This window comes from Neodiprion lecontei, chromosome 2 (genome assembly GCF_021901455.1).
Source record: "Neodiprion lecontei isolate iyNeoLeco1 chromosome 2, iyNeoLeco1.1, whole genome shotgun sequence".
In the NCBI taxonomy this organism is placed as follows: Eukaryota; Metazoa; Arthropoda; class Insecta; order Hymenoptera; family Diprionidae; genus Neodiprion; species Neodiprion lecontei.
In genome coordinates, this window is record NC_060261.1 from 24358987 (window position 1) to 24372803 (window position 13817).

At 40.0% G+C, this 13817-nt stretch overlaps 1 protein-coding gene across 2 annotated transcripts in view; it reads right to left on the reverse strand.

Annotated features, from left to right (window-relative positions):
* LOC107222618 (putative aminopeptidase-2) overlaps positions 1–13817 on the reverse strand; it is a 37685-nt gene that overhangs the window by 5625 nt on the left and 18243 nt on the right. For both annotated transcript variants that reach the window (XM_046732815.1, XM_015662048.2), the window contains 21 exons: positions 13085–13559; positions 12708–12946; positions 12258–12625; positions 11693–11970; positions 11357–11544; positions 10890–11057; positions 10662–10814; positions 9952–10566; positions 9647–9805; positions 8968–9442; positions 8617–8855; positions 8130–8497; positions 6967–7244; positions 6700–6887; positions 6458–6625; positions 6140–6292; positions 5429–6046; positions 4996–5154; positions 3899–4192; positions 3638–3821; positions 3160–3316 (listed from right to left, as the gene is read on the reverse strand). In XM_046732815.1, the coding sequence (XP_046588771.1) occupies positions 3160–3316; positions 3638–3821; positions 3899–4192; positions 4996–5154; positions 5429–6046; positions 6140–6292; positions 6458–6625; positions 6700–6887; positions 6967–7244; positions 8130–8497; positions 8617–8855; positions 8968–9442; positions 9647–9805; positions 9952–10566; positions 10662–10814; positions 10890–11057; positions 11357–11544; positions 11693–11970; positions 12258–12625; positions 12708–12946; positions 13085–13559 (5924 nt within the window). The remainder of the gene's footprint in view (positions 1–3159; positions 3317–3637; positions 3822–3898; positions 4193–4995; positions 5155–5428; positions 6047–6139; positions 6293–6457; positions 6626–6699; positions 6888–6966; positions 7245–8129; positions 8498–8616; positions 8856–8967; positions 9443–9646; positions 9806–9951; positions 10567–10661; positions 10815–10889; positions 11058–11356; positions 11545–11692; positions 11971–12257; positions 12626–12707; positions 12947–13084; positions 13560–13817) is intronic.

Genomic DNA, 13817 nt, shown 5'->3' on the forward strand with positions numbered 1-13817 from the left:
GTGATTTTTCAAAGGTAATTAAGAGGTTCGTTTCTCCGGTTGGTCTCATTGTCAGTCCAGCTGTTTTACACATGTGTGCTCGCAAGGACGTTCCTGCGCATATTGTTTTTTGTCCCGGGAAGAAACGGATATTTAACAGTGTTTGGAATAGATTTCCTCCGGATGTTTTAATTTGCTGTGGGATTTTGATCCAGATCTGACGTTTAGAAGTCATTATGTTTGGTAATGTAATTTTGGATAGCGTTTGAACACTCTGCACCGTTACTAAGGCTAGAAGTGTCACCAGCTTTTTCTACTAATCATTCCAAATCTGGATCATAGAAACCAGGGTTGTGTTGGTCAGTTTCTGCCAACGACAATTCCTTCGGCTTCGTCGACTACAATTTTTCTTAGGACTCTTAGGATGAGTAAAAATGGAGGGAAAGCGTAAACTTTAGATTCTTCCAGCTAACGGTAAAGGTGTCTACTGCTGTTGGGTCCAGATCTCTTTACGAAAACTGTTTACGTGTTGAAAACTGAGTGTGTTGGTTCTCATTCATTTCAGGTGGCAAAATGCGGGGCTCTGCATCTGCTTCTCTGTTTCTTTTCGTATTGATGTATGAAGTAAATACCCATATTTTCTGAAGTTCGCACCATTGTCATATCTGTTTACAAAAATCTTGAAGCCTTGTGTGTTTAGTGTCTTCCATTTGATTTGTATACGAGATGGCCGTACTGTTGTTGATTCTCAGCATAATTTCCTAAGTGTTTCGATTTTTTTCAAAGATCTTAAGCCCGTTGAAAACTGTTTTTATCCCCACCATCCGTGTGTTCTTTTCTTTTAGCAGTACGCACTCTATCCCGCGAGGGATGCATTTGTGAATATCTCCAGCGCGTACGCATTTTCTCCCATATGTTTTCGTTTAATGTCTTCAAGTTTTAGCTTCACCAATTCAAGTCTGTTCTTATACTTTCTGATATCTCTATTTTTTGGCGAAAATCTCAATAGCCTTCAGAATTTGTGATACTCTTTGAGAATATGAATCTTTAGAGTCAATTGTTGCCGTATAACAAACCCTAGTGAAGACTCTTAAGGCTATTTTCGTATCTTCATTGTTGAAGTGTCGCGCCTGTAAAAATTCGTTGAGCTTCTTCAGGTTGAGAGTGAACCTGTTCTTTCCATTGGGCTTTTTACGGATGTAATAAACCAGAATAAATTGTCACTAACATGCCGAACATCGGAAGATGTTCCCTTATCCCTTAGCTTCTATATAACTTGGCCGTAAGCTTCATGATTTTCGACTCAGAGATTTGGTTTCCTAGGCGGTATTTTCTCACGTACTGTTTCAATGAATGGTACACGATATCCGTTTTCGATTTAAAGAGTTGAGGCTCAGTCGTAATCTCTTTCCAAGCGTCCAAGAAAAATTGTACTTTGCCAGCCAGCTTTTTTTACTTCTGTTTCCTTCTATTGGTTTTCGACGACACCTTATTTCGTAGAATGGTAGTTCAGTCTTAGCCCGCTTGGTCGTGAGCCTTGAGGGTGTCGCTTGAGAAGGCCACTGCAGTTTAAATCGATTCTTAGTTTGAAGGAGAGTCTTGAGGTAGCCTTCTTGCCTGCTAAACCTCCTCTGTTTTCGTCGGTTGACGTTTGTTTGGCGCCATCTTCACTGATCTTTTCCAGGTCTTTAACAGCTCCAAGTCGCTCTGAGAACCTTTGGCCGTAGATCAGCGTATCGACTTCTGTATCTCCTGCGATATTCATGATTAGCTGATTCAGACCTGCGGTTATGAAAGACCTCCTTGTCGTAGAGACGTGGAGATATAAATCAGAGAGTAACCTGCCCCCATGACTTATATACTCAAAACTCAGACTTCCTGTTGGTGATATGTTTTCTTTTATTTGGTAGTCAGTCCAGTAAGGGTCTGGCTACTGGTTTCCTTGATGAGCTGCGGTCACGTAACAGACGAATGTCCTCTCGAACCTCCTTCCACAGCCACTTTGTTTCTCGGTTTAAAATATCGTCTTTTGACCTCTTGGGTCTCTTCTTCTTGTCTCGATGGCATGTGGAGTCCGAGTTCGAATTTATAATGCCTGTATGCTCTCCTTTGTTTTAAATCGTGCGTATACGTTCGTAGATTGATTACTTCGTATTGAAAATGCATGTGACATGGAACGCACAGGGAACCCTGGCAACAATTTTCTACGCCAAACGACAAAAATTTTTGACGATTTTTTACGTCATTTGGAACACTTTCGTAGTTTGGTCGAAAAATTTTTCGTAGATTTTCTTTACTCCTCTGTAATGTTGTAGTCATGATTTCCGTGAAAGTTCATCATTTTTCGTAGATCATTGCATTTTTAGCTTAGTTTTTCTTTCACAAAACTCACCTAATTGAGATAAGATGAGTTCAAAAATGAATCTCTGAATCCGTCTAGATCGTACTTAGAAGATGAGAAGATCAGTCTTCGGATATAAACCAAAATTTTGTTCGGTACTTGACTTGTCTGCCATAAATTTTCCTTGTGAGAGAGATGCAGCAAATAGCAGATGGTTTGGGTACGAAAATGTAATTTGTTTTTATACGAAATTGGAGATTTTTATCAGTTTTCGTAGTAATTCGTAATTTTTCGTATAAAGTTGTACTTTTCTACAAAATTCTACGTGGTTCTGCGAATAAAAAAAATCGTGATATTTGTGTCTAAAATTGAAATTATCTTTCATAAAAAGTCGTAGATATTCGTAATTTTTCGTAGAAACTTGTATTTTTCTACCCAAAATATTACGATTTTCTACGATTATCTAAAATATTTGACGGCTTGTTAAGATTTGCTACTATTTTTTATGATTTTCTGTAATCGGCAATTTTTCGTAGTTTGATGTAGAAATCATTTTTGTCAGGGAAGCGTAATGGCAAATCGAAAATATGCAGCGCTACTCAGTAGCGGCACGCGTAAGCTTTCGATGTCCAAATCTGGTGACGAAACACGCAGTGACTAGCGGTACTACCAGTTTAACAGATTCGGACGAGGCGGAAAAATATAGTTGGTATCACGCAACGCGTGATGAATTATTATCTCTAACTCAGCCGCCATAAGTCTACACTATGTATTTGATAATTGTTAGGAAAAGTAGATGTGTAATTGCTGGCGTTTGAATAATTTGGCTGCAACCTTACATTTTGCGTAAGCGATTGTATCAAAGCCATTGCTGATTTCGCTTGGGGTTGAAACATCGTTATTCATTGCACGAATAGAGGCTGTTGCATCAGTTTCCATGGCACTGTGAAGTCCATAGACGACAAATTGCTGTAGCAGTTTCCCCTCGGGCTCCACCTGCGCAAACATAAGTTAATGGGTCAGTTCGTTCAATCATTTAGTTGGATCTCAGTTGGCGGTAATAAGGAGAGTTTGCATTTAAAATCGTATCATTTTGAAGATAAAATAAACTGATTTGAATCTGGACACATTGATCTAACTTAACGTGAAATGTGTATTGAAATTCATTCTAAAAATTGAGTGTTCGAAGAGTCATTTAAAAACAATAACATCAAAACAAGGTAAGTCGACTTTTCTTATTATTGTGTACTGTCATTTGATTATTACTCTCTGACTCTTCATCTGCAATGTGAATTTACTATTGAGTTTGAAACTTACCGCTTCACCAACAAAAAATTGATAGTACTGAGCGAACCCTTCATTAAGCCAAGTGTAATCCCACCATTCACAAGTGACCAAATTTCCAAACCACATGTGCACAAGTTCGTGTGCTACGATGGTGTTGATGTATTTCTTATACGTCGCCGAAGTGACATTATCGTTCGACAGCAGACCATATTCTCTGGAGAAAAAACATCTCGTAATTAAGTAGAGCGTGATAAGATAACGGAGCTGAAAACTGTAGATTCCCATACTGACCTGTATGTAACAAGTCCCCAGTTTTCCATAGCGCCAGCAGAAAAGTCCGGGATGGCTGCCATGTCCATTTTGGCCAATGGATACGCTACACCGGTATATTCAGCGAGGACGTCTAATATCTCCTGTCCTATCGACAGCGCGTATTCACCATGCTCTATGGCGTTTGGTCGTGCCCAAACTCTGAAATCCTCGTTCTCATTTTCTATTGACTCGAAGTCGGATACGATGAAGGCAATCAGGTAAGACGACATCGTCACGGTTTGTTCAAACGAATCCCAAGTACGGTTAGCGGTCCTAGAAAACAATGGAAATAAACGTATTAATTTAGAAATGGGAATTACTTATAATTATGTTACATAAGAATAAACATGGAAAAATTTTTCGATGGGAAAAGTCAACGGACAACCACGGGAATTGAACTCGGGACCGGCAGAAGCCTATACGTGGACTGATTCCTACTAGATCACCAGGCGTCACCACCATTGTCACGTTAGCCTCTCATCTCCACTCTGTTCATCTCTGTTATTATTTTTCTCATGATAGTATTGAGTTGATATTATTGAGTTGATCAACTGTACCTTCCAAGCATAGCTATTTATGTGGCATGCCCGTAAACCGTCTGTTTTTTTTGGTAAGGATAAAGATTTCAGGACGAGCTGAACGCGAGCCGGAAGCGAGTACTGAAATTATCCGAGCCAAAAAACGGTTTACGGGCATGCCACATACAATATTTTTTACGGTATGGGCATTGAAAAGCAAAACGAAGAGTGAGGTTATAGTGCGATCTGTTCGACGAAGCTACTTTATTCGGCAGTTTGGGATGCGCACTTCGAACTGCGCATCAAAACTGCGGAATAAAGCCTTTATTCCGCAACTTTGTTCGCTGCCGTATAAAGCGTCACTTTAGGGAACGAAAACTGCCACAAAAAGTGGGCTTTTTAATGCCCATGCCGTAAAACATATTTATGCGTACGACTTTGCCTAACGAGTATGAGTCCGTTTATTAAGCATCAGAATTCGTTACTAACAAATGTTTGTAAGTTTAGTAAAAGATTACATGCACAGTGAAACTAATATCGCATACTTTGCATACTTACGTCGATGTTACAGATTGGCTCCAAGGCATGTTGCTAATCGAATGATAACCTTCGGGGGTTTCGATATTCACGGTGAATTTGGCTTTGAATGATGGTTCATCAAAGCACGGGAAGGCACGCCGTGCGTGAGTAGGCTGGAACTGGGTTGTTGCTATCCATCTGATCATTATAAATTTAACAATTAATCATCGAGACTGTTTAATAACGTGATTTGAAATGAGATCGATGGTGAAACACCTAATTACAAATTTTGTGTTACTGTACTCACTTGGATATTTTTTACACGCCAAAAATAATGAAAATGAATGAATAAATAGCTCTGCAATTGGATTTTTAGATTTCAGTTATTGTTTATGTAATATGTTGAAAATAAGTTGATGACTTGATGACTTGATTTGATAGAAAGATAAAATAAATTTCAATATCGACTTACCGTGTGCTTCCATCTTCAGCCGTGTATGAACTACGGTAGAATCCTTTCATTTCGTTGTTCAGGATTCCAGTGTATGCAATGTATACAGTGATAGAGGTTCCTGCCGAGAAAGTGGTGCCAAAAGAAAGAGTAAGCTTGTGGGTAACTGAGTCATAGTTAGTGCTGGAAATTGTCAAAATGTTTATCGCATTTTCATATACGAATATTTCCTGAATTGTCAGTTCGAAGGCATGCAAAACGATCTCGGAAGTCTCATTAACAACGTTCATGACAATCTGAACCTCTCCGGAGAATGTAAAGTTGTTGATCTCGATGTATGGTGTCAGATATATGTCGTACGTCTCGGGTAGGATGTTAGTTGGAAGACGGTAGTTTACGGATGTGCTCTCTTCGGCGTACGTTTTAGATAGCCATTCGATTATCCCCGGTGAATTGTCTTCGAACCATTTTAGTTCGAAGTTCGCCAAATTTAGATATGAATAAAGAGATGAAGATATGGAAGAAAGATTGCCACTATTATTCGTAATGAACAGTTCAAATTTGTCGACGAGTTCTTGTGTGGATAATCGGGTACTAACTCCCGAGAGTATTGATGCAATGCTGCTGTAATCTGCATAGCTGCAATAACAGTTAACAAACGTAAATCATTTATACATGTAGAGCATTTAGCTTCCTATTGCAGTAGCAAGTAAAACATGAGAAATTACTTACTATTCGTACATTTCTGCGTAATGGTCTTCGACAAAGTCGAGAACATATTCAGCTCCGATCAGACCAGCGCCGTAAACCGACGAAAATACAGTTGAGCTGTCCTGCGAGCGGATTCCACTTTCGGCGAAATCAGTAATTGCATATGTCAGGTAACTTTAGAACAAACAAAACCAAACTTAAATTTTTATACTTCGCATTTTAAGATAATAGTGTGCTAAATGAGCGTAGAGATATTGAAATGCAAGTGAAATGAATTTATACGTAACAAACAGTGCCAAATAAAATCGTGGCAAAATCTACAAAGAGTTAAACTCTCACTCGTGAAGAATAGTTGTATTTTCCGAACATCCAAGAGCATCTAAAATGACAAGGTTTTCCGTGGCGACGTTAGACTCCTGATACTGTTCCCACAAAAATTCCCAGTCTTCCGATGTTCCATGTTTGATCGCAGTACAGTAAACAGCGGTTCTTTGATTTACAGGGATGCTACAATAGGGTGACGTGGTAGTTATAGCACATATATATTTTGGTGACATGCTAGGGTGAAGAACAAGTATTACGTTGCAGAAGAATTGGCTCTCCAAGCTGCAAATAATTCCTGGGATGTGCTTATGCAGTCCGCGTATCCAAAGTTACAAGCCCAACTAAGAACATATCGCCTCAGAAGAGTATCGAAGTAATCTTCTCCGTCAATGTCACTGAATCCAAGATTTTCGTATTCTGTATCCAGAATTGCGAGGATGTGTTGCTAAAAAATGTCATCTATGTGATTCTGTTTCCTAAATAATCTAAGCTTGTACTGCATGCAAGCGAAACTTCGAATATACCTTGTATAAATCATAAGAATCTGTGCCCGCGAATCTTCGATTCAGGTAAGTTAATCCATTGAATGCAGCTCTCCATGGTAAATAATTGGTCTCACGCTTTAAATATTGCGTTGCCTCAAGTAAAATTTCGTACTCGACGTATCCCATTCTAGCAAGATTGCAGAGGTCATCAATTACTGAGGCACGGTTAAGCTCGTGTATTATCGTAGTGTCTTCAGTTTTCAACGCATTTATAATACGTAGCCATGATTGAGTGTCGTAGTTAACGCGATAGTAGCCTGAAGGTAATTAATACATTATAAATGACTGGGTCCAAAGTATGGGCCTGTCTTAAACAATACAGCATTATACTGTGTTATTATTTGATCGCTTGAGGTGAATTATGTGAGCATAAATGCACAGAAAGGTGTGCAAGACTAGCCATCTTCAGTAGGAGTCATAAGATTTAGCAATGTCTTTACTAAAGAGTATACCAGTATTATAATTCATCATCCTTCAAGCATTTACTTACTAATGCTACTACTTAATGAAAATGCCCTTTGAAAAACGTTTATAACCAAACTCCATCCGAAACTATCTCCAATGTAACCAGGTAGCAGACTTATCAAAATGTCGACTACCATTTGACTAATTATAGTCGACATAATGTGAACGGATAAAAACTGACTGAGAGTTGACTGAGAGTTAGCAGAAAGTCGGCAAGACGGTAATTGTTCGTCTAAAGTGTGAGAATGACTGTGAATAAGTCAAATGTCAAAGCTGAGCCAATCGTACATTGACAAATGTCTTCAAAAATGTCCCATTTCATACAACGTCAAAACAAAAATTGAATATCATATAGACGGCGCCATAGTGAATGTAATAGAAAGGAAAAATCTAATAATTATCTAAATTTCAAAGGTTCGCTTGATTATTTTTTGATGACCACGAGTCATTTTACAGTTTACTTGTATAGTATTGACTATCATTTGACAATCCAATGGACATTCGTGAACCTACGGATGACATGAAGTTAACTATAGGCTTCAATTTCCGTAAAAAATAAGTCAAATGTGAGTCCACCATGTGCTACTTGGGTGATCGTCTCCCTTCTGCAAGATACCTATGCTGTAGGTTAAGAACTTCACTAGAGATGTAATTAGTAATATATGTACATGACATACCTGACTCTTGAAGATTGAAAATAATCCACTCATCGGTTCCATTATTTACTGTAATGTTTGATTTTTGCGTACTCAGCCAGTACGTTGGGGTTGTATTGGTGAATTGAGGATCACTTTGAGTCGTCCAAGTTACAGGTATCCACCAAGTTTGTTCAGTGCTAGCGTTAATAGTGTTTCTTAAGAGGAATTTTTCCTGGGAAAGCGTAGCAGTACCGGCTGCGATTGTAACGTTAAGAACCGGATAACCAGCTTGGTTAACCCACGTGTCCATGATGGTCTTTATACTAGCGTCAAGTTCGAAATTCGTAGCGTTTACTTGAGCCTGGAAGGCTTCCCAAAGGTGTTCGGGTGCAGCGTAGTCGTATTGCCTAATTGAATCGATTTCATGATTAGCAAAGTATACACTGTCGAGGTTCGCCTTTTTATTAAAAGTGTGCATTATGTGAACTGATATCAATGAAAACTGGGAACGCTGAGCGAAATTTACCGGGCTTCCAGATAATCGTGCAGAGCATTGTGGAACAGCACACCGCCAAAACTCTTCTCCATCATACGAATGACACTGGCTGCTTTCGCGTAAGAGATAGAATCGAAGATGTTGCGAATTTGGGTGGGACTGTATACGTCATAGCTCATAGCATGAGTCGATGTTAAACTGTCAGCGGCAAACACGACTTGATGTTGTTCCACAACAAACTGAGACTGTAAGCCCCACGTTGTTTCAACCTGGGATTGACAGATTATTTTTATGAAAAAATTTCACAATTCACTACAAGTTACGTGTTATACAAAGTGATGTAGCGCTCATCCAATCGGACTTGTGTCAATCAAAACTTACACCCGATGTAGCGTGGTACTGATAGTATCTGGCGAATCCTTCGTTCAGCCATAAGTACTTCCACCATTCAGGGCTGACCAGATTACCAAACCATTGATGTGTCACTTCGTGGGCAATAACATTAGCGATAACTTGTTTGTCTGGTGTCGACGTATGCTCATCATCAACTAGCATCCGCGTTTCTCTGTAGGTGAGGAGCCCCCAGTTCTCCATAGCACCAGACCGAAAGTCTGGTAGAGCTACCATGTCAAGTTTTGGTAATTGGTACTCATGATCAATTAGGTTTTCTAAAAGAGTAACCAGCGGTGGTCCAATGGACAGTGCGTAAGCTGCTTGGTTGATGGCGTTCGGCCTTGCCCAAACGCTGAAGTTTGCAGTTTCGTTGGTAAGACTTGTGAAGTCGGAGACGATCACAGCGAGCAGATATGTCGACATGGTCACAGTTTGTTCAAAAGTATCCCAAACGCGACCGTCACTGCGTAAACATCTTGTCATAACATGTGTCTAAATACATCACATGAAATCTGATTTTTTCTCGACCATTTTAAATTTGATATTTTTCACCTCAGATCTCACCTAAATTCTACGGTAGTACTAGTTTGGTTAAGATTGAGTTCATGGATTCACAAATAAAATGGGATGTTCGGGATGTTATTAAAAATTCTAAAATAATTCTTACACAGCACTCGACGAGAAGTTCAGCGGCATGTTACTGATGACATTATAGTCTTCTGGTCTGTTTACATGGACAATAAATTTGGCTTTAAGGGCTGGTTCGTCAAAGCAGGGGAACATTTTCCTGGCTCCCGTGGGTTCGAGATGAGTTGCTGCTAGCCACCTGCCATGAAATTTTTGTTTAGTCATCCTTTTGTGAAAATTACGCTGTATTTTGGAGTGCTATCTCCGTTATCAGTATAATAAAAATCACCAGTTCATACCGTTAAATATACCTATGAATCAAGCACTTCTGGCTTTATCACTCACCTAGTTTCACCATCGTCGTTAATGTACGAACTTCTGTAAAAGCCGCGCATCACTGTATTCAATATACCCATGTACACGACGTTGATATGAACAACGGAACCAGCGGGAAGCGTAGAGTTGAGTTCGATGGTGAGGAAGTGATATGTCGAGACGTAAGTGACATTAACTATTTCAACCTCGATGCCATTGCTAGTTACGGTGATTTCGTTCCATGTGATTTCGTCAGTATGAAGAACTATTGTCTTCGTCGCCATAACTACATTTGTTACAATGTCCACGATGCCGTCGAAGGTGAAGTTTCCCTCTACAATGTATGGCGTAACGTATATCTCGTAGGTTTCCGGAATTACGTTTGTAGGAAGTCTGTAGTCCGTCGTTGCACTCGTATCTTCATACAATGCAGATAGCCAGCTAATTATGGCTGGTGAGTTATCATTATACCAGTTCAACTCGTAGTTAGCCAAAGTTAGGTATGACTCTAGAGAAGATGCTATTGAGCTGAGATTCTGCCCATGGTTTTCTATTACGAGTTCGAACTTATCGATCAGCTCCTGCGTCGATAGCCTAAGAGCGATCCCTGACAGGATAGAAGATATACTGCTGTACCCTTGGTAGCTATAAAACTTCATTGATGAGCACTCAAATATTCTTATGCATCTCCGAGTCTACGCTTACGTAATTCATGCAGAATTGCAACAATTAATACTTACTATTCATACATTAATCCATAATTTTCTGATACATAATCAAGCGCAACTTCAGCGCCGAATAAACCAGCGCCATAAACGGCAGCAAATACAGACGTACTATCTTGGCGACGGATTCCGTTGCTGGCGAAACCAGTCGTCGCATAGCTCAGGTACCTGAAATAATAAAGTGGTAAGATTGTACGCATTATATTCGTCTTTGCCCAAGCAGCATGTCCTGTTTCAGCTCACTTGTTGAGGATCGTTGTATTTTGGCTACAACCAAGTGCAGTTAGAATTACTGTTTGTTCTGCGGCAACATTAGAGTTTAAATATGCTTCATACAGATACTCCCAGTCGTCTGACGAGCCGTACTTAATCGCCGTGCAATACACTGCAGGTCTCTGATTCTTAGGAACTCTGAAAGTAGAAATGATACAAAGCCTGAATCTATTGTCATACTAGATATACAATGTGGACAGAAACACGAGAAATATAGAATTGGTAAAAATGCCTTATAATTAACTGGGTAATCATTGATCAAAAGTCTTTGAATTCGAGAGCGCCAATTGTAAATTTGGATACACAAGAGACTGCAAGATTGAAAATGGAACCAGTTGTTTATTTATTTTTGTGGGGAACATTTCTTCTGTAGATACAAATGGAACTGAAAAACTATCGTCTGTAAAACATTAACTGAATATAACTATTTGACTTACAAATTTGATGAATTGGCTTTCCACTCGGCGTAGTATTCAAGGGATTTAGATATACAGTCGTCAAGGCCGAAGTCACACGCCCAGCTATTGACTTCGCTTCGCAACAGGACTATGAATCGATCATCTCCATCTTGATCCTCGAATCCGAGTTCGTGGTAAATATTATCCACTAAAGCCAGCATGTGCGTCTGTGATTACACAGTGGGTAGGTTTAGTGATTGAAAACTTGTACGACTATGAAATTACAATTGATTACGAAAAATGTAAACCTAATTTACGATTAGCTTGTAGATAAATTTGTAAAGTCAAGAATATGATGTATGATTTGTAACTAACATTGTACAACGATTCACCATTCTGGCCAGCGAAACGTCGGTTGAGGTAAACAAGTGAGGTGAACGCGGATTTGAATGGTAAGTAATTGGTTTCTTGACTGAGATACTGCAAGCCATCCAGTGCGGTTTCGTAATCCAAGTAACCAGCTCTTGCGAGGTGAAGCAAATCATCTACAATCGCAGCCCGATTTAACTCATGGATCTCCTCGAAACTCGAGCTCTTCAAATACGCAATGATGCGCGCCCATGAATCACTATCATAATTGACGCGATAATATCCTGTTAATGAGTAAATTTTTACATTATAACTTGCTTTGGTGATTCGTCTATGTCCGATTTGAGTTACATGATAAAATTCACGATGCTTAATCAATGTACTTTGAAGCAATTTGATACGAAGTGAAAATACATTGGGTTACAAAAGTTGTTCGTCAAATCGAAGAATCATAAAGATCAAATAAACTATGGTCTAAAAGTGTCTTGTCGGACGAAAAATTATATCACGCGTGTACTTTCATTGTTTGGATTGGAACCCATTTTAACATGGTGAATGTGTGAACACTAACCAGATTCTTGAACATTGAAAATGGTCCAATTCGGAGTTCCGTCAGCTATTTGAACAGTTGCAGTTTCATTGCTGAACCAATATTTCGCCGTTGTATTCTCAAAATTGGGATCACTGCTGGTCGTCCAGGTGATTGGCACCCACCATGTGACGTTGGTCACTGAGCTATTAGTTTTTCTCAACAAAAACCGTTCCTGAGAGAGCGTAGCAATCCCGTTAGTGATGGATACATTGACTACCGGAAACCCCGCCTGCTCGGTCCAAGTCTTGAGAATATCTTCCACGGAACTACCCAGTACTAGTCCATAGATGTCTACTTGCTCCTGCAACGCTTCCCATAAGTCTTCTGGATCCGCCGTAGAGTATTGCCTGCGAATAGAAACAATGATGATTTAGTAATTGCTCGCTTTGGAGAAGGCGATGACTCCGTAGTTCTTCTTCCGGCGCATACCTGGCGTCCAGGTAATTGTGTAGTGCCGCGACAAAGGGTTCGGATCCGAGGAAGTTCTCTGTCATACGAACGATGCTAGCACCCTTCGCGTAGGATATAGTCCCGAAATTCGAGCTGACTTGAGATGGGGTAGACACGTCGTTGGTCATAGGAATTGCAGATTCCAAAGCATCAGTTGCAAATACGACTTGCAATTGATCAACGACAAACTGCTGATCGAATTTCCACGTCGGCTCGATCTGGAAAATAGAATGTTCAGTACTCGTATGTAGTCTACTTAGTTGAGTTTTCTTTCATTCTATAACAGTTTTTCCTGTGAATACGCATCGAGGAATATTCGGTGGGCAAAATATCAATGAAAATTGACAAGAACTTACCGCGGCTGTGCCGAAGTACTGATAGTATCTGGCGAAAGCTTCGCTAAGCCAGACAACGCGCCACCAACTCGGGCTGACCAGGTTTCCAAACCACATGTGCAATAATTCGTGGCTAATAACGGGTGACGTTCTCTGCTGTGCGGCTGCTGAGCTATGATCTTCATCATATAATACTCGCGTTTCTCTGTACGTGATCAGGCCCCAATTTTCCATTGCACCAGCTGAAAAATCTGGAATCCCCACCATGTCTACCTTGGATAGTTGATATTCATGGCCAAAGAGATTCTCGAAGTAAGTCAGCATCCTTGGGCCGAAATCCAAAGCATATTCCGCCTGAGAAGTAGCTGCAGGCCTAGTCCATACACTAAAGTTTGCTGTTGTATTAGTCACAACGTCGAAATCGGAAACCAGAACCGCCACCAAGTAAGTGGACATGGTGAGACTCTGATCAAATGTATCCCACATGTATCCATTCCTGCAAAAATCCTGCGGCTTGGAACGTCGTTGCAAAACAAGTATTACGGATGATGAGTTAATTTCTAATCATAAGGGAAACTGGTGTAACGTGCTCATTGCCATTTTGTATTCACAACTCATTCTTTGTTCTTCTTATCTGAAAATCTCTTTATTTGACCAGACCAAACAATACCTCGCACATCCTGTGCACACTTGACTATTGCCCCCCAATCCCAGAATCCTGATCCGGTACTCTACTTGCATTCTCTCACGCTTC